Source organism: Dipodomys spectabilis, unplaced genomic scaffold (assembly GCF_019054845.1).
Source record: "Dipodomys spectabilis isolate Male_0828 unplaced genomic scaffold, ASM1905484v1 ptg000266l, whole genome shotgun sequence".
NCBI lineage: Eukaryota > Metazoa > Chordata > Mammalia > Rodentia > Heteromyidae > Dipodomys > Dipodomys spectabilis.
Genome location: NW_024870943.1, coordinates 5,430,082 through 5,449,422, shown reverse-complemented (window position 1 = coordinate 5,449,422; position 19,341 = coordinate 5,430,082). Strand labels below are relative to the sequence as shown.

General features: G+C 43.2%; 1 protein-coding gene across 1 annotated transcript; it reads right to left on the bottom strand.

Moving 5' to 3' along the window:
• Window positions 1-413: 413 nt before the first annotated feature.
• On the bottom strand, window positions 414-14,673 carry LOC122125781 (sulfotransferase 2A1-like). The gene is made up of 4 exons (XM_042700388.1): window positions 14,538-14,673; window positions 12,967-13,178; window positions 3,696-3,822; window positions 414-526 (listed from the first exon to the last, which is right to left on the bottom strand). Exons 1-4 carry the CDS (start codon window positions 14,671-14,673, stop codon window positions 414-416), a joined length of 588 nt encoding a protein of 195 aa, XP_042556322.1.
• Window positions 14,674-19,341: the final 4,668 nt, after the last annotated feature.

Genomic DNA, 19,341 nt, shown 5'->3' with positions numbered 1-19,341 from the left:
GTTGGGACAGAGCTTCCACGCAAGATCAATGCAGCTTAAGAAATCCCTTCCCCAGGACATCCAGCAAACCCTCAGGCAGCCTCCTGCCGTGGGCAGCCCACTGTCCACACCTGAGGGACCTCCACAGCCTTTCACCCAGGTCGTCTTTGCTAAACAGAACACTAAGGCATGTTTGTCAGCCCTCGGTGCCGTGGCCCCATTTATTTCAGCAAGAACACACACGGGTCCCTTTGTGCTCCTCACCTGCATGTGGCTGCCACCCGTCCTGGTGATTGCACCAAAGATGTGACAGGCAAAGTCAGACCTCCTGATTCGAGTGACAGACTAATGCTATGATCTCGGCCCAGTCCTGTCACCTCCATAAGATGGGGATACAAGTCTTCATCCCAACAGATAAGGAGCTAAATCTGGGCTTAGTCCCATGAGCACAGCTCCAGAGGTAGTGCCGCCATCTTCTCCCGGAATGTTTCCTCGAAGGCTTGGGTCTGGGCTGGGGTGTAGTGGTTCTTCCAGTCCCCCGTGATACCTAGGCCATGGAAAAACAATGACATCAGACTTGGTAAGGGCAGGAAAGCACCGTCCCCTGGTGTCCCTTCTGCCCTCTGCCTGCCCTGAGGGTGAGGCCACAGATCTCCCTGGGAGATGGACTCCACAGCCACCACGCTCCATGTCCAGTGCTCTCCTCTCAAGTTCTGCCCCTGCCACCAGAGGGGCACATCCTCCCCAGATGTGTGGCAGTCAGGAAGCTCAGCATGTGGTCTCATAGTCACACAACAGCATTTTTATTTAATAGGAAGTTGAATAGAGTTTTTATATAATAGAGTTCAGTGTGTGTACATGTGTGCATGTGTGCAAGTGTGTGTCTATACAAGAGTTTGAACTCAGGGCCTAGGTACTACTTGGGAGTTATTTTCTGCTCAAACCTCGTGCTCTACGACTTGAGCCACAACTCTATTTTCTGTTTTTTTGGTAGTTAACTGGAGAGAAGGAATATCCTGGACTATGCTATGCCGTCTGGATTTGAACTGTGATGTTCAGATCTCAGGTTCCTGGGCAGCTAGGATTACAGGCCTGAGCTATCGACACCCAGCTGGTACTTACACTTTGTTTTCTTTTCAGATCCACTTACTATCACATTATTTGTTTGTCTGTTGTAGGATTTAAACTCTGGGCCTGGGCACTGATCTTGAGCTTCTTTTGCTGAAGGCTTGGCACTCTACCATTGGAACCCCAGCTCCACTTCCAGTTTACTTTGTTTTCAACCAAGCTGGAAAGGAACAGACAGCTTGTTCCTGGCTGATCTCTGGCCAGAAGTGTTGGTTGGAGACCAGATTTCTTTCCCTGGCTTCTAGCACCTCCTTCCCTGGGACATTTCCTTACCTTTCCTGGTGATTTTGAAACCAGCAGGAACAAGTTCCTCTGGGACATCAGAGAGGTTGGACATCTTGTTCTCCTTCATTGCCTGGAAGGAAATGTTCTCCAGGACCAAGTCCAGCTCTCCCTGTTCCAGCGCCTTGCCCAAGAACCCACAGATCCTCTCTACCACGCTCCTTGTGTCTTAAGGAGAGAAAAACACAGCTCGGGTATGTGAGGGGACAACAGAGCAGGAGTGAGGAGGAGGGAGCAGGAGAAGAAACAGCAGAAGGCACTGGCAGGAGAGAGGATGGGTGCCCTGTGGAGTTGGGGGCGTGACTCAATGGGTAGAGCACCAGCCAAAAAGCAAACCTGAGTTCAAGACTCCATCTTGAAACAAAAATAAAAAAGAAAGAAAAGGAGGATGAGAGGAATGCAGGAAGGAATAACACACAACAGGATGTAGAAAGTTGACATAGAAGGTGGGATGTAGACTAGGGGGAGGATACTGGGGAAGAAGATATTGCAGAAACAGGGGAAGTGGTAGAAGGGGTGAAGAGGGCTGTGGTGGGGTGCATGTAAAATCAATCGTTACTTTTTTCATCTGCTCATAACTGAGGATCAGCAAGTTCTCCTTTTCCCTCATGGACATCCAGCCTTGGACTTGATCAAACCATGACCCGTAAGGCAGTGCAGGGGGAACAATGGGTCAGCGTGAAAAGTCTCCACCATTCCTGATCTGCATGGGGGTCTCAGCACCGATCGCTCTGGTCCCTGTCACCTTCAACAGGGTGTAACTGAGAAATAAGTCCTGTCTCCCTATAGCCTCAAAGAGAGAGCACTACCTGAGTACTGGTGGCTCATGCCTGTCATCCTAGCTACTTGGGACACTGAGATTTGAGGATCACTGTTCAAACCAGCCTGGGCAAGAAAGTCCATGAGACTCTTATTGCCAATGAACTACCAAAAAACCAGAAGTGGTGTTGTGGCTCAAATGGTAGAACACTAGCCTTGAGCTGAAGATCTGAGGGACAGTGCCCAGGCCCAGAATTGAGGCCCCGCAACCAACCCTCACCCAAAAAAAGAGCTGAGGAATATCACCCAGGCCCAGAGTTCAGCCCCATAACTGAGAGATATATGGAGGGGAGGGAGAGAAAGAAAGGGGAAGGAGAGAGAGAGGAAGGGACAGAGGGAGAGAGAAAGAAAGCAAACAGAAGCACTGTGGAGCCAGCATATGGATATCTAAGCAATTTTTTCCTGTAGCACAACCTTTGCCCCATCTGAAGCAGGTCACCATAGGCCACACCAAAACTTCTGACCGGGACAAAGAGCTCTGCAGGCCCTCACAGAACTCAGGCTGAGGGCCTTCCGTGCCAGCTCCGCCCAAGTCCATCACTTGCACAACTGAGCACAAGTCTGAGTGCAAGGTCTGAGCTGTAACAGAAGCAAAAGAGGCACCTCCCATCCCTGCCCATGGCTCCCAGCAGGTCAGTCTGCAGAGGCCTTGGTGTGCTTTATTCTACTTGAAACATCTTTCCTTGAAATCAGGGCCAGAACACTGTCCCTCGGTTTCTACACTCCTCTCTACCAATTGAGCCACACCTTCACTCGCTGCATCATGATGATTGAGTGGGTATGAGAGCCTCAAGGACTTTCTGCCTGGGTTGGCTTCCAACTCTGACCCTCAGATCTCAGCTCCTGAGTAGCTGAGATTATAGGCATGATCCACCAGCTCTGACTATAGATCCAAGTGGTAAGAGATGTTGGATCAGGGGAGAAACAGCTCACCAAGCACTTCTACTGGTTGTGAAGCTAAACCCAGAGGGCCTGAGACACCAGATGATGAGGTACATAGAGCACAGATGTGGGGTTCCCCCACCCTTCATACCCAACTCAGGCCATGGACCCCTGACAGAACCATGGACAAGTGACAAAATTACAAGCATGAGGAATGACCCAGAACTTTTGCATAACTAGAAACAGAGCGACCCCAACTTCAAGTGAGAAACTCTGACACGGACAGCAAAACAAATTTAAAACGTAAAAATACGTAGGGAAGGTAGAGTTGGGCTGTGTGGGAAGCCAGTGAGAAGCTGTGAGCCAACATCTGGGAGTAGAGCACACAGGAGGGGGCGGGTCCTCCATGGCTACGGAAGCTCCAGGGGCTCAAAACCCCTTGGGACCTTCCATCATGGGAGAAGTCTGGTGCTGCCTTTAGCCAATGTGAGTTCTGTGAGGAGGAAGCATTGGACCCACAGATGGTGAGATTTAAAGGAGACCTTGGAGGGAGGGGACACTTAAAGAGTTTAAATCCTTCTCCATTCCCTTCACAGTCTACTCACCATGTCCTTGCAAGAACCATTCAAAAAATTGTTCCAGTGACTCTGGTTTCTTAGCCAGATTTGTAAAATGCCAGAAATAATAACCAGATGCAAGGACATCATTAGGATTCCTGATGACATAGATCACCTTCAAGGGAGAAAGGAGAGAATTAAACAATATTCCCATCATTTCTTGCACTCTTGGTGTTCAGAGAAATTCTAGCCATTTTTTGCTCCAACATTGAAATATCTGTTGATCTTTTGGTTGTGCATTAGTTTGTGAAATACTTTTCAGAGTTCCTACAATCCAATCACTTTGCCAGGAATAAAACAATGGTGGGACAATGGATTTCCTAAACATATCTGGGATATTTATCTAGAAAGCACTGGAGATCAGACGCTCTTTAGTCTTTGCTGGCTGTAGTTTTATGATTGTTCTGTAAACATCATTGAAACATCTGGACATGGGTGGCTCTCACCTGTAACCACAGCTACTCAGGCAGCTCAGATCTTTGGATCATAGTTTGAATTAGCCCAGGTAGAACAGCTCATGAGACACCCATCTTCAATTAACTACTTGAAAACTTCAAGGGGAGCTATGGCACAAACTGGTAGAATAATAGCTTTTTTTTTTTTTTTTTGGTTTTTATTTTTTTTTAATTTAATTTTATTTTATTTGAGAACATACAGTACAGAGGAGTTACAATTACATGGGCAGAATAATGCGTACATTTCTTACCAAGCATTGCAGCCTCCTCCTTTGTTTATCCTTCACCTCCCTTCCCAGCCTCCCGCCTCCCCCCCACCCAATCATACCCCCCCCACACCGACATTGTAAAGCTCGTTTTTGACATGACATTTTGTACTTCTCATTGTTGCAACAGGTCCACCTGAATCCTTAAACGACTTGTTTGTCCCCATCTCCTCCACTAGTTATACTGACATCAAATATAGTGAAAGCCGGGGTTGCACTGTGGGGGAGGGACATACAAAGCAACAAAGAAATAATCTTATAAATGCGTTAGAAACACGTGCATGAAAGAAAAAAAACATTAAAATACATATTTAAGGGTTCGTTTTCCTAACATCACATTATCTGACCTTTTCTGCTTGACTCAGACATATACTAGATATTGCAAATAAGGGAAACCATGGGACCTATGTTTCTTTGGGCCTGGCTTACTTCACTTAATATAATTTTTTCCAAGCCTTTCCATTTCCTAACAAATGGGGAAATGTCATTCTTTCTGATGGAGGCATAGAATTCCATTGTGTATATATACCACATTTTCTTGATCCATTCATCTACTGAGGGGCATCTGGGTTGGTTCCATATCGTAGCTATGGTAAATAATGCTGCAATAAACATAGTTGTGCTGGTAGCTTTAGTGTGGTCTTGTTTGTAAACATTTGGGTAAATGCCCAAAAGTGGGATTGCTGGGTCATAGGGGAGTTCTATGTGAAGTCTTTTGAGGAACCTCCATACTGCTTTCCAAAGTGGTTGAACAAGTTTACATTCCCACCAACAAAGAAGTAAGGTTCCTTTCTGTCCACATCCCCTCCAGCATCTGTTGCTGTTAGAGTTCTTGATTTTTGCCGTTCTAACTGGAGTGAGGTGATATCTCAATGTTGTTTTGATTTGCATTTCTTTTACGGCTAGGGATGTTGAACATTTCTTCATGTGTCTATTGGCCATCCTTCTTTCTTCTTCAGAGAAGTTTCTCTTTAAGTCTTTCGCCCACTTATTTATTGGGCAGTTGTTTCTTTGAGGATTTGTTGTTGGGGGGGGGGTTAATTTTTTGAGTTCCAAGTATATTTTAGATATGAGACCCTTGTCCGTTGTATGGCTAGTAAAGATCTTCTCCCAATCCGTGGGCTTTCTATTGATCTTGCTAGCTATGTCTTTTGCCCTGCAGAAGCTCTGCAACTTTATGCAATCCCATTTGTCCAACCTTTCTTCGATTTGTTGTGTTTCCGGGTCTCTATTCAGAAAATTTCGGCCTGAGCCAAGGAGACCTAGGGTTTCTCCTATTCCATCCTGTAATGTTTTCAGAGTGTCTGCTTTGAGTTCAAGGTCTTTGATCCATTTAGAGTTGATTCTGGTGCAGGGTGATATATAAGGATCTAGTTTTAGTTTTCGACATGTAGTTAACCAATTTTGCCAGCACCATTTACTGAAGAGGTTGTCTTTGTTCCATTCTATTGTTTTAGCTCCCTTATCGAAGATTAGATGGCTATAGGTCTGTAGGTTCATTTCTGGGTTTTCAATTCTATTCCATTGGTCCTGAGGTCTGTTCTTATGCCAATACCAAGCTGTTTTGATTACTATGGCTTTATAGTAGAGTTTGAAATCTGGTATTGATATTCCTCCAGCAGTGTTCTTTCCGTTGAGGCTATTCGGGGTCTTTTATTGTTCCATATGAATTTTTGGATTGCCTCTTCTATTTCCTTGAAGAATGAGGGTGGAATTTTGATAGGTATTGCGTTGAATTTGTAGATAGCCTTGGGAAGTATTGCCATTTTCACGATGTTAATCTTTCCAATCCAGGAGCATGGGAGGTTTTGCCATTTTTTAAGTTCTGTGTTGATTTCCTTTTTCAAGATTTTAAAGTTTTCATCATAGAGGTCCTTCACTTCTTTAGTTAAGTTAATTCCTAGGTATTTTATTTTTTGTGGGGCTATTATAAATGGAGTTGCTTTCCTAATTTCAGCCACACTTTTCTCATTGTTGGCATACAGAAAAGCCATTGATTTTTGGGGGTTAATTTTATACCCTGCTACTTTGCCAAAGTTTTGAATCAGCTTGAGTAATTTGGGAGTGGAGTCTATGGGATTCTTTAAATACAAGATCATGTCATCTGCAAAGAGGGAGAGTTTTATTTCTTCTTTCCCTATTTGGATCCCCTTTATGTCTGCATCTTGTCTTATTGCTGTAGCTAGGCATTCTAATACTAGATTGAAGAGAAGTGGAGAGAGTGGGCATCCTTGTCTTGTTCCTGAGTTAAGAGGAAATGGCTTTAGTTTTTCACCATTGAGTATGATGCTGGCTGTAGGTTTGTCATATACAGCCTTTATTGTATTGAGGAATGTTCCATGGATTCCTAATTTTTCCAAAACCTTCATCATAAAGGGGTGTTGGATCTTGTCGAATGCTTTTTCTGTGTCTATTGAGATAACCATGTGGTTCTTATTCTTGCTCCTGTTGATGTGATGAATAATATTAATTGATTTGCGTATATTGAACCAGCTTTGCATCCCTGAAATGAATCCTGTTTGATCGTGGTGTATGATTTTTTTGGATGAATTGTTGAAGTCGATTGGCCAAAATTTTGTTGAGAAGTTTTGCATCAACTTTCATCAACGAAATGGGTCTATAGTTCTCTTTCTTTGATGAGTCCCTGCCTGGTTTTGGGATGAGGGTTATGATGGCTTCATAGAATGTGTTCGGTAGTGAACTTTCTCTTTCAATTTCATTGAAGAGTTGGAGGAGAATTGGTATGAGCTGTGCTTTGAAGGCCTTGTAAAATTCCGCTATAAAGCCATCTGGTCCTGGACTTTTCTTAGCTGGGAGGTCTCTTATTGCTGTTTCTATTTCAATGCTTGATATGGGCCTGTTAAGATAGTTTAACTCATCTTGGTTTAGTTTTGGCATGTCAATATTTGCTAGGAAGAGGTCCATTTCTGTCAAGTTCTCAAACTTATTAGCATAAAGTTTTGAGGAGTATTCCCTTATAATGTTCTGAATCTTGGTTGTTTCCGTGGTGATGTTTCCATTCTCATCTCTGAGTTTATTAATTTGGGTGTGTTCTCTTCTTTTTCTGATAAGATTTGCTAAGGGTCTGTCAATTTTGTTAAGTTTTTCGAAGAACCAACTCTTTGTTTTGTTGATTCTTTCTATAGTTTTTTTGGATTCTAATTCATTTAATTCTGATTTAATTTTGATTATTTCTTTCCGTCTACTGGATTGGGGTTTATCTTGCTGCTCTTTTTCAAGGAGGTTTAGATGTGTCATTAAATTGTTGGTTTCAGATCTCTCCAATTTGTTGATGTAGGAGCTCAGAGCTATAAACTTGCCTCTGAGTACTGCCTTTGCTGTGTCCCAGAGGAGCTGGTAATTTGTGTGTTCATTTTCGTTGAATAGCATGAACATTTGAATTTCCTTTCTAATCTCTTCCATGACCCACTCATGATTCAGTAGTGTGTTGTTCAGTCTCCATGTGATATCGGACTTTCTTTGGTGGCTTTTGGTGTTGAGTTCTAATTTTATTCCCTTGTGGTCAGAGAGAATGCAAGGTATAACTTCAATGTTTCTGAATTTAGACAAGTTTGCTTTGTGGCCTAAAATGTGGTCTATTTTAGAAAATGTTCCATGTGCTGCTGAGAAAAACGTGTATTCTGATGCTGCTGGGTGAAATGTTCGGTAGATGTCTGTTAAGTCTAGTTGATCTATGCAGCTGTTTAGATCTGCGGTTTCTCTGTTGAGTGTTTGCCGAGTTGATCTATCTAGTGGGGAGAGTGGTGTGTTAAAATCCCCAACAATTAAAGCCTTTGGATCTATATGGGATTTGAGGGAAAGTAGTGTTTCTTTGATAAATTTGGGTGCTCCATTGTTTGGCGAATAGATATTTAGAATTGTAATATCCTCCTGAAGGAGAGATCCTTTAATTAGTATGTAGCGACCTTCTTTATCTCTTCTCACGAATTTTAATTTGAAGTCTATTTTATCTGATATTAGGATTGCAACTCCCGCCTGTTTATGGGGGCCGTTTGCTTGGTAGATTTTGTTCCAGCCTTTAACATTGAAAATGTGTTTGTTTTTACGGGCAAGATGTGACTCCTGCAGGCAGCAGATAGAAGGGTCTTGTTTTTTAATCCAACTAGACAGTCTATGTTGCTTAATTGGAGAGTTCAGTCCGTTAACGTTAAGAGATAGGACTGAGAGGTATTTGGGAGTTCCTGCCATGTTATCCACCTTCTTGGGGGCTGTGAAAACTGGGTTCTTCCTATGGTTCTTGGATTCTCAGTTTGGGTGCAGTTTCTTGGCCTTTATTGCGGTCTTGTTGGTTTTCTATGTGTAGGACATCTTTAAGAATCTTTTGTAGGGCTGGTTTGGTGGAGATGTATTGTTTCAATTTTTCTTTGCTATGGAAGGTTTTTATTTGGCCTTCAGTTATGAAGGAGAGTTTAGCTGGGTACAGTATTCTTGGTTGATAGTTGTTTGTTTTTAGGGCATGGCATACATCATTCCAGGCTCTTCTTGCTTTGATTGTCTATGCTGAGAAATCTGAGGTGATTCTAATTGGTTTCCCTTTATAGGTGATTAACCTTTTCTCCTTGACAGCTTTAAGGATCTTTTCCTTGGTCTGAGTTGATCCTGTGTGGATTATAATGTGACGGTGGGATGTCCTATTCTGGTCTGGTCTATTTGGGGTTCTAAAGGCTTCTTGTATCTGAATAGGCCTATCTATTTGCATGTTTGGGAAGTTCTCTGCTAGGATCCTGTTAAACAAATTTCCTAGACCATTAACTTCTGTTTCTAGGTGCTCCTCTACACCCATTATCCTTAGATTAGTCCTTCTGATGGTGTCTTCCACGTGTTGGATAGATCTATCATATTTCTTGGACTTGTCTTGGATGGTTGTATGTTCTTTCTCTATAATATCTAGGCTGTCTTCAATCCCTGAGATTCGATCTTCTGCATGGTGTAACCTGCTGTCAAGACTCTCTACTTTGTTTTTTATCTCTTTTCCTTCTAATTGGTCAGCTTTGATGGCTTCAAGTTCTTTGTTGAAGCTCTGTTTTAGGTCTTGTATGAATTTCTTTAATTCCTTAATTTGGTGTTCAGTATTTGTTCTGAAATCACATAGTTGATTGGTTATGGTTTCTTTGGACTCCCATTCCTTCTGCTGGGTTCCATTCAGCATTCCCTTTGTGTTCTCCCTTACTTTCTTCAGCTCTTTGTTAATGGATTCCATGAATGCCTTTAGTGATCTTTGTGTGTTCTCTACCTGGTCTCTCAATTCCTGAATTACTCTTTGATTAGCTTCCTCCCGTTCGTGGGTTCCTGCAGTTCTCTTTCCTCCCGTTCGTGGGATTCCTGCAGTTCTCTTTGAGTGTTCTCAGCCTGCTCACGCTATTCCTCCCTTTCTCTTTGAGTAATCTCAAGTTGTTCATGCAAATCCTGTATCCGTTTTTGAGTAGCTTCCTCACGCTTATGATATTCCTGTATAAACTTCTGGGATGCCTCCTCTCTCTCCCTTTCACGCTTATACAGAGTCCTTTGTAAGTTGTCAAACTTCTCATTTATCATGTTTGCCAGCAGTGTTTGTAGAGCTATTTGGGAACTCTCCTCTGGATTATTCATTATCTGTTCTAACCCCTGATTATCAAGATTGGGAATTGAGATACCCGAATTTGCCATTTTTCTTGTGTTTTTCCGGCTTACTCTGCCCATTTGAGATGAAGATAGCACCAGTTTTGTGCTAGAACACTATGTTAAGGCAACCATCAACCAAAGTTTGCATTTGTATAGTCAATAGTCTACAGATACAATCTAGTTCAACAGATACATCTATTCGACATCAAACAACTATATGTTAAAGGACTTCGAACCGCAGAGAAGAATTTGGAAAACCAGAAATTATTAGGGTTAGGGAGAGATGTGGGTAAAAAATAGGGATAGACTGGTGTGGGGAGGCACAGGGAGAGTTAACTATGTCCTAATCACAATGCAGGAAATAGGTTGGGTAGGATGCAAGTAGGGAGAGAGAGAAAAAGAAGAAAGGGAAAGGGGAGTGAAAAGAGACCAGAAAAAAAATAGAAACATAAAAATTAATGTTATTATAGAGATTAAAAGACCATCTATTTAGAGAGGAATGTGAATATATTGAGAGAAGGTGAGGGACATAGAGGAGATGTGAAAAACTTAAAAACTGCTTAAAATATTATATAGGTATAAAGAGGTAGTACTGCTATTAAGGAATTTAAGTCTCAAAGGTTTTGAATTGAGTAATAAATTTGTGGATTAAGTGTGTACACAATGGGGGATAGGGTCTACTAGTTAACTACGGGTTTATCTGAGGATGTGCAGGACAAGAGTTAAGTCACATAAAGAAGAACAAAAGAGAGGAAAAGGTGGAAAGGTTAGGAAAGGGAGAAGAAAAGATCAGAAGTTCAGTAGAGCTAGACAAAAAACAAAAAGATAATTAAGAAAGAAAGAAAAAGAGAAAGAAGACAAGAAAAGAAAGGAAAACGCACATTCACGTATTCCTAAAATAAAAATTATAAGAGGAGAAAAAAAAAGTTACTGGAAAACAATTATTTTTTCAAAAGAGGCAAAAATTAAAGATTAATAAAAGTTTTAGAAAAGGAAAAAATTTTTTTTATATATATAAGGTACCAAAAAAAAAAAAAAGAAGGAAAAAAAAAAGTTCTTCGATTTTTTTGGGAGGGGTGGGAAAAATCCTGTATCTCCCTTGTGTCTGTAGCCAGCCTCTTGTTGGAGTCTCTGGTCTGCTTGAGGTCCTGTGGCTTGATTGGTTTCTTAAGTCAGATTGTTTGAACAGGCAGAAAAATGCTCTGCTTTACCCAAGATTTTGAGATCTCCTTCCCAGGTTAGTTTAATGGGAGGGTGATCTGGTTTGAGAATCACAAGAGGGGAATGCAGTGATGAGGCTAGGTTCTGGGTAGACTTGAGGCCTTTCAACAAACAGTAGCTTTTCCCTGGGGCTATTTTGTGAAAACCTCACAGAGCCCAGCCTGGAGCCATTCTCAGGGTTTCTGTTTTTCAATTGATTGTGGAGGCTACTAGAGGAAGGGGCAATCTCTGGCTCTGGTTACCCAGTGCAGAAAGCCACTTCTATGGCTGGCGCCCGAGCTGGGTGACTTTTCCCTGGATGGAGCTGAGTCTGGCAGGTCACTCCGCCGTTAAGTTCTTGTGAACTGCTAAATGACCCATTTTATTCCAAGGCCTGAGCTGGAGCTCACAGCTTCGCCGAGCTTTGTCGGTATCCAAGATGGAGATCACCGGTGCTGGGGGGGGAGGGGTGGCCTTCCCTCCTCTGCTCCCTGAGAAGGAGTGAGGAAGTCGGGCTTCTACTCACGCCGAGTCTTGGTTCCTGGGTCGTCTCTGGTCCCCAAACTGCAGGATGAAGATGTTTGCTCCTTGTCCGTTCTTGCTGGTGTTGAATAGAATCCGCTCGCCAGCCGCGTCTGGCTCCTTTGTCCCGGACTCTGTGGCTCAGTTATGGTGCCCTGCAGTTGCTGCTGCGACCGCTGCCGCCACCGCGGCGGCTGCTGGCAAGCGCTCAGATGTGTCTTTTTGCCTTCATTTCCCCTCTCTTGCCTAAACCTCTGTCCTGTGATGGCACACTTGGTGTGGTTCTCTGGCTTAGGGCTGTTCACTGGAACTCTAAAACTGCTTTCTATGTGAGAGCTTGTTCAGATTCCAGCTTCTCCTCCGCCATCTTCCCTCTTCCTCTCAGAATAACAGCTTTGAGTACAAAAGCTCAGGGACAGCTGTGAGTTCAAGTCCCAGGAGTGGCACAAAAACAAAACAACAGAAATCCATTGCAGGAGGGAGCTGAAATGATTAAAACAGAGATGTCACAGCACAGGTGCCCATTTCCATGGTGTTCAGGAGCAAATCTAGGTAGCATTGTGCCAGGGAAGAGTGTGCATCGTGTGTGGTGTGGACTGGGTTGGGGAAGCGGGACAAAGGCTCCTGGTCTGATCTGGCTATGAGCAACAGGTGTTTATTCACTGCACAGCCTTCAGAGTCAGGCCACTGATACCAGGTCACATGACATTGAAACCACACAAGCCCAGTTTTCTTTTTCTTTTCTTTTTTTTTTTTTAGTCAGGGCTTATGTGCTGTCCCTGTGTTTTTGTTCTTAGGTTGGTGCTTTACCACTTGAGGTGCTGCTCCACATCTGGCTTTATTTTTGATAGCTCATCAGATATAAGAATCAGCTGGCCTTTCCTACCTGGACTGACTTCTGATCTTGATCCTCATCTCAGCCTCCTATTTAGCTAGGATGACCATACAAGGCCTGGGTATCCACTTAAAGCACAGTTTGTTTAGTCTTTCAGTTAGTCATCCTGTTAACCTGTCAGGGATTACACAGCCATGGTCCACATCTTGGATTCTGTTTAGTCTGAGGACCCTCACCTCATGAAGGAGAGTCTGGGATCCTCCATGAACTACAGAGGGAGAATGCCAAACCTGCTGGCTATGTGCATTTTTAAGAGGAAAAGGCCTTGATGGAACAGTTATTGGGCACTGAGCACTGACCTTGCCTTTGGAAGTGAAGAAAGACTTGGGGAAGAGTTGGATGGGGAGGTGGGAGGAGAGGAGGGGGGGACCCTCCTTCCTCTCCACTTTGAATTTATATCCAGTTTCAGTCTCGATCCATTGGGAACGAACATATGTCGGTACAGATCGAATCCAGTTGGGATCCCCCTTGGTGTGAATCAGAGACAGAACCTCAATCAAACAATGGGTTCCTGGAGCAGAAAGAAAAGCAGAGATCACTCATTTCTGTCTGAATACACAATATTATATATATATATATACACACACACACACACACACACACACACACACACACACACACACACACATATATACATACATGCACACACACAGATATATAATGGTAAAGCATATGTAACATAGACCTTACCGATATAAACTTTCTCAGGTATCCAATCTGATATGGATAAGTAGTGTTTAGTGTATTTTAATCATAGCTCACTCAGTGCCGGTATTTTGTCATCTAATAAGTCTACACTGTCCATGACAACTGAATATTGATATGCTTGCCACCTGCCCTGACCCCCATCATTCTATTATCACACCAGGACTTTGGCAGTTCTGGGCCTTGTATGTGAGTGCAATAGTACACAGTTTGTTTGTTTGTGTTTTGAACTATGGCCTGGACTCATGTGGTTTCAATTGGCAAAATGTCCTGATAATAGTAGAGCATGGGTCTAAGTAGGAAGCATTATGCTCACCTTTGGTCCTCAGCTCCACCCATTTCTGAGCTGCTCCCTGCTCTGGAGATCTTGCCATACAGCTGACCCCTCCCTCTCTCCACCCAGACCGACCTGAGCTCCCACCTACCTCACTTCCAACCCCCTGCCCCTGCTGCTGCTAGATAATGGAGGTGGTCATGAGCTCTCTCTCTGAGGGAGATATGGCTCCTTTAATAAACCTTGTAACCATCTTTCTCCTGTGCCTGCCTGCCTCCGCATGGTCCCCTGGGAAGGAAGTGATGGATCCTTTCCTGAGCTGTCTGCATTTTCAACAGTGTATAATATTCCACTTTGATCTCTCAACTTGTTTGGGATTGTGCAGCCATTTCTCTGTGGATATTTGGGTTCAATGCAGCTGTCAGCTGTTGCTGAAATCCTGCAGTGCCCCCACTGGCTGTGGTTTTCAGCACATTTCCCTTGCAGTGTGCCCTCAGTGCTCCCTCCCCACTCCCCGGGCCCCTTCACACAGGCTCCCTGGCCTGCCAGTGCCTTGTGTTTACTTCAAGTTTTCCAGGTCCTACCTATGGCCCATCATGATTCTTCTATTTGAGATCATGCCTTTTCTCCAGTTATCCTGAAAATCATCCTTTTCATTTTATGAACTATGGAGCACGTCAAAAACACCTATTTAAAAAACTGTGCTGCCAACCCTGGAGCTTGAACAGGGCCTGGGCGCTATCCATGAGCTGTTGCGCTCAAGACTGGCACAAAACCACAGGGCCACAGGTCTTCAATAATGAACTACTACACCATTCCTACGTGGAACACAGTTGGGAGTGAGGCCACAGCTCTGGCCTTTCCGCCCCAGCCACAGCTCCCTCTGCTCACCTGATTTGGGATAGGTCACCGTGATGATGTCTTCATCCTTCAGCACCAGCTCGTCCTGGACTGCTTTTATATGTTCAGGGCAGATATCCAAAACAGGGAAAGGAATGCCCTGGAACCACACGTAGTCCTGAGCCATGGCAGAGCTCTGGGTGCCTGGCTCTTGGTCCCAGGCCACTGGCACTGCCACTGTGGAAGTGGTGGCTGAGTCTGGATGGTGAAGACAATCATTAACTAAGATTAATTGATGATAAAAAAAAACCCTGTGATTTTCCCCACGGATTTTTATTGGGCAACTGTGATATCATGTAAAGGGTGAACTGTGCTCATCTGATCTTCAGTTCATGGCAGAAAACTAGAATTACAAGAGGGAATAGGCTAGGGCATAAGATTAACTAATATTTTTTAATGCACTAATCCTATATTTTGGGAAGAGTTGTAGATATTAGAAAAAAATCATAGAGAGGGAAGGGCTGGACTTCTGGATCAACACCCCAAGTTCAATCTACTAATATCACTCCAAGATCTTTACCAAGATTCATCAATGCATTGTCTTTCCAATTTCCTCTGTTTCCCCTAGGATTTCTCTCCACTCCAGTATGGCAGCATTGATCCCCCAGGTCATGGGTCTCCACAATTCTTCAGGCCCCTGGACGCAGGGACAGTTTCTCAGACTTCTTTTCTTTATCCTGACTTTGCAGATTTGACAAACAACAAATACTTCTGTAACTTTATGGGGATGGTGTGAGTGTGTGTGTGTGTGTGTGTGTATACACACCACAGAAACTGATTTTTCTCCTTTTCTTTCTTCCTTCCTTCCTTCCTTCCTTCCTTCCGTCTTTCCTTCCTTCTTTTCTTTCTTTAGTAGTTGGTCATGGGGCTTGAACTAACCCTGGGTCTCTCAGTTCTTTAGCTCAAGGCAAGCGCTCTACCACTTGATCCACAGCACCACTTCCTGCCTTTTCTGTTTACGTGGTGCTAAGGAAGCGAACCCAGGGCCTCATGAATGTGAGGCAAATGCTCTACCACTGAGCCACTTTCCCATACCCAGGAACCGATGACTATGATGTTCAGGAGCGGTGAAATCTAGGTAGCATTGCACTGAGAACTCTTTGGGGTTGTGCCTTGTGTAGGTTGTACCTGGGAAGTGGTATGTTCTCTCTGGAGGATAAAGTCATTTTTTTTTTTTGCCTTCTTTGGGATTGAACTCAGGACCTGGGCATTGTCCCTGTGTTTTTGTGTTTAAGATTAGTGCTCTACCATTTTAGCCACAGCTCCAGTTCTTGTCTTGTTGGAGATAAGAGTCTCTTGGCCTTTTCTGCCTGGGCTGGCTTCCAACTTTGATCCTTACTTCCGGATTAGCTGGGATTACAGGTATGTGCCACTGGTGCCTGGTGCCTGCCTTTTTTTTTTTTTCTCTTCCAGTCCTGGGCTTGAACTCTGGGTCAAGGTGCTATTCCTGAGCTTCTTTTGCTCAAGGCTACCACTCTACCACTGGAGTCATAGCACCACTGCCAGTTTTTTCTGTTTATGTGATGGCAAGGAATTGAATCCAGGGCCTCACGCTTATGAGGCAAGCACTCTACCACTGAGCCAACTTCCCAGCATTAATTTTTTTTTGGCTCTCATTTTATTGTAAAGATACTGGACAGAGAGGTTACAGTTACATGAGTAAGGTAATGCTCAGGATTTTGTTAGTGCCACTCTTGTGTTATGTGCTTCTCATGGGTCTGAGTTGTCTGCATTTTCAATGCTGAGCAATATTTCATTTTGATCTCTTAACCTGGTTTGGATGATGCAGCCATTTCTCTGTGGATACTTGGGTTTAATTTCCTGGCACTCTACCGTGTTAGCCACAGGTCTTCAATAACGGAGCTACTATATGGTCCCTATGTTGTAGACAGCAGGAGGGAATGGGGGCTGCAGGCCTGGAGGTTCCAAGGCAGAGCACTGGAAGTGGAGCTCTGGCTCGGGTGGTAGAGTGTGAGCCTTGAGTGAAAAACTGAGGGACAGTGCCCAGGCCCTGAGTTCAAGTGTCAGGACCAGCAAACACTTGAATAACATAGCGCTTGATACATTCCCATACTTACATTTTTTACTGACTTTTGGTATCAGACCCAGCAGTCTGGAACCCACAGGACATGAATGTCTGGCAGGGCATTATGGGGGAATTGACCACCCACATATCCACCCAGGGCCTCGGCTGTGACCCCGTGAGACCTAGGCTGTGATGTCATCGCACCCTCTCAGATGTGATAGGGTCCCCTGAGAGGCGATCTCTCTTCTACTCCTGACTGGGGAAACGTGACCAAAGCCTGCCTAAAGCCCAGTCAATAGCTACAATTTGAAATGTGGTGAGTGAGGAAGCTCATCTCCAGGCTTTGAAAAATAAACACGTCCCCATGATCGACAAAAAGAACAACAAATACACAAACAAAAAAAGCACCATAGACATTCTTGGGGCTGGGAAGGTGGCTCAGTGGTAGGGTGCTTTCCTTGCATGCATGAGGCCCTGGGTTTAATTCCTCAGGACCACATAAGCAGAAAAAGCCAGAAGTGGCGCTGTGGCTCAAGTGGTAGCTCACTAGCCTTGAGCTGAAGATCTAAGGGATAGTGCCACTGACTACAGTTCAAGCCCCTTGACTGATCAAAAAAAAAAAAAAAAACATGACTACCCTCCCATAGTAATTGAGGAGGACCAGTTTACCAGACAGGGGTGTTGTCTGAGAGTGGTCCTACAGGTAGGTACTGGGCAAAAATGAAGTGATTGATCAGGTATCAGAACAGGGAAGAGGTAACACAGCCAGGATAAATAGCTATCAACTCTGTACATAGCAGGCAAGGAGGCCTGGAACATTTGGTTGATTTCAGAGCCCGGTTAAAGATTATCTTCATAAAAGTGTAACTGCAAACTGAGTTAAGAGACTAACTTCTCCAAATATATACCATTTAAGGATGCTAATTTAGTGTCCAAAGGTTTACACTCCATCGAGTCTGCAAACGGTGATGTTACAAATCATATTGAAGTCTGTAATGACATTGGCTCCTCTGCTGCAGCCATAATGGGATCTACCATAAAATGTCTTAAAATTTTTTAGATGTGAAAAAAATGGGATACATAAAAAGGAATTGTTCAAAAGGTAAGAACTCCTAGCAAATTCAGAGCCTTGTACAAGTTAAATAACCCTCTTGGGATAGGATGGAGGTTGCCAGAACCTTCTATAAACTTCTCTTACATCTATAAATTGATTTAGGAAGAGTTCTCTCTTTTTGCCCAATTTTCTTTATAGACCCTGAAGACTAGAAGTCTCGGACATGTTCAACGATCCATTTGTATACTAATATGCCTTGCTAACAAAGTTGTCTAAACATTTTCTGTTCTTTGTCACCTAGTTCTCAAATAGCTGTGAAAAATATTGTTTATTGTGTTTGTATTTTGTCTCATAGTTGGCTTTGTGTTGTCTGTCTAACACTGACCATACAGTTTTAACATATCCGACAAAACAATGGTACTTTGTGATTGGAATTCCAAAAGAATCTATTGCCAATATATATATATATATATATATATATATATATATATATATATATATATATATATATATATTTTTTTTTTTTTTTTTTTTTGTCAGTCATAGGGCTTGAACTTTGGGCCTGAGCATTGTCCCTTAGCTCTTCAGCTCAAGGCTATCCACTGTGCCATTTCCAGTTTCTTGGTTGTTAATTGGAGATAAGAGTCTCATGGACTTTCTTGCCTGGGCTGGATTTGAACCTGGATCTTCAGTCTTAGCCTCCTGAGTAGCTAGGATTACAGCTGTGAGCCACAGACACATGGCCAAATTTCATTTTCATAATCTAATTGAGCATTAGAACTCTTGTACATAGGGGCAGGGAAGGTGGCATTGTGGTAGAGCGCTTGCCTTTCATGCCTGATGCCCTGGGTTCGATTCCTCAGCACCACATGAGCAAAAAGAAAAAATCCGGAAGTGGTGCTGTGGCTCAAGTGGTAGATCACTAAACTTGAGCTAAAGAGCTGAGGGACAGGGCCTAGGCCCAGAATTCAGGGCCAAAACCGGACTCAAAACAAACAAACAAAAAAACCAAAAAATGGCAAAAATCAAAAAAACTCTAATACATAAGTATGAGTGTAAATGTATGAGAAACCATTCAAAATAATCTTGTGTTTTAGTGCTTAAAATCTGTCATGATGGTGTAAAAAAAAACAGGTCTGGGAAGGTGGTTCAGTGCTAGAGTGCTCACCTTGCATGCATGAGATCCTGGGTTCAATTCCTCCCTACCATATAAGCAGCAAAAGCCAGAAGTGGGGCTGTGGCTCAAGTGGTAGAGCTGAAGAGCTCAGGGACAGCACTTAGGCCCAGAGTTCAGGCCCCATGACCGACAAAAACAAACCAATACAAAACCAAACACCAAAACAAGTTTCCTTGAGCTGAAAAAGCATTTAGGAGGTAAGACTTGTCTTAAATGTCTGTTTCAAAATATAGAAATGAGTAAGACTAACCACTTAAGGTTCATGTAGATCTCTGATGGTATGAGTATGTCTTAAATCTATAAGATAAAGAACTTATTAGTAAAGTTGATATGTAGCTACATTGGCTGTGATTTAAATCAGGTTAAAAGTAATGCACTATAATAGAAATATTTCATACTTTATGCCAATTTCATATAGATGCTTCTCTCTTTCCCTTTCAGACAGACACTAAAAAGTAACAGTAATGTAGGCAATGTGATTACTATTCCTAAAAACTGCCCCTTGGGATGTATTAAAAATTAAAACCTTTAAAAGGAG

What these genes read in the sequence shown, in the direction of transcription:
- LOC122125781 (XM_042700388.1), bottom strand. Translation starts at nt 14,673, where the DNA reads ATGGCTCAGGACTACGTGTGGTTCCAGGGCATTCCTTTCCCTGTTTTG. An exon ending in TCTTCACTTCCAAAGGCAAG is followed by an intron (nt 3,823 to 12,966) that starts GTCAGTGCTCAG and finishes TCTCCCTTGAAG; the next exon opens with GTGATCTATGTCATCAGGAA. An exon ending in ATGGTTCTTGCAAGGACATG is followed by an intron (nt 527 to 3,695) that starts GTGAGTAGACTG and finishes TCCATGGCCTAG; the next exon opens with GTATCACGGGGGACTGGAAG.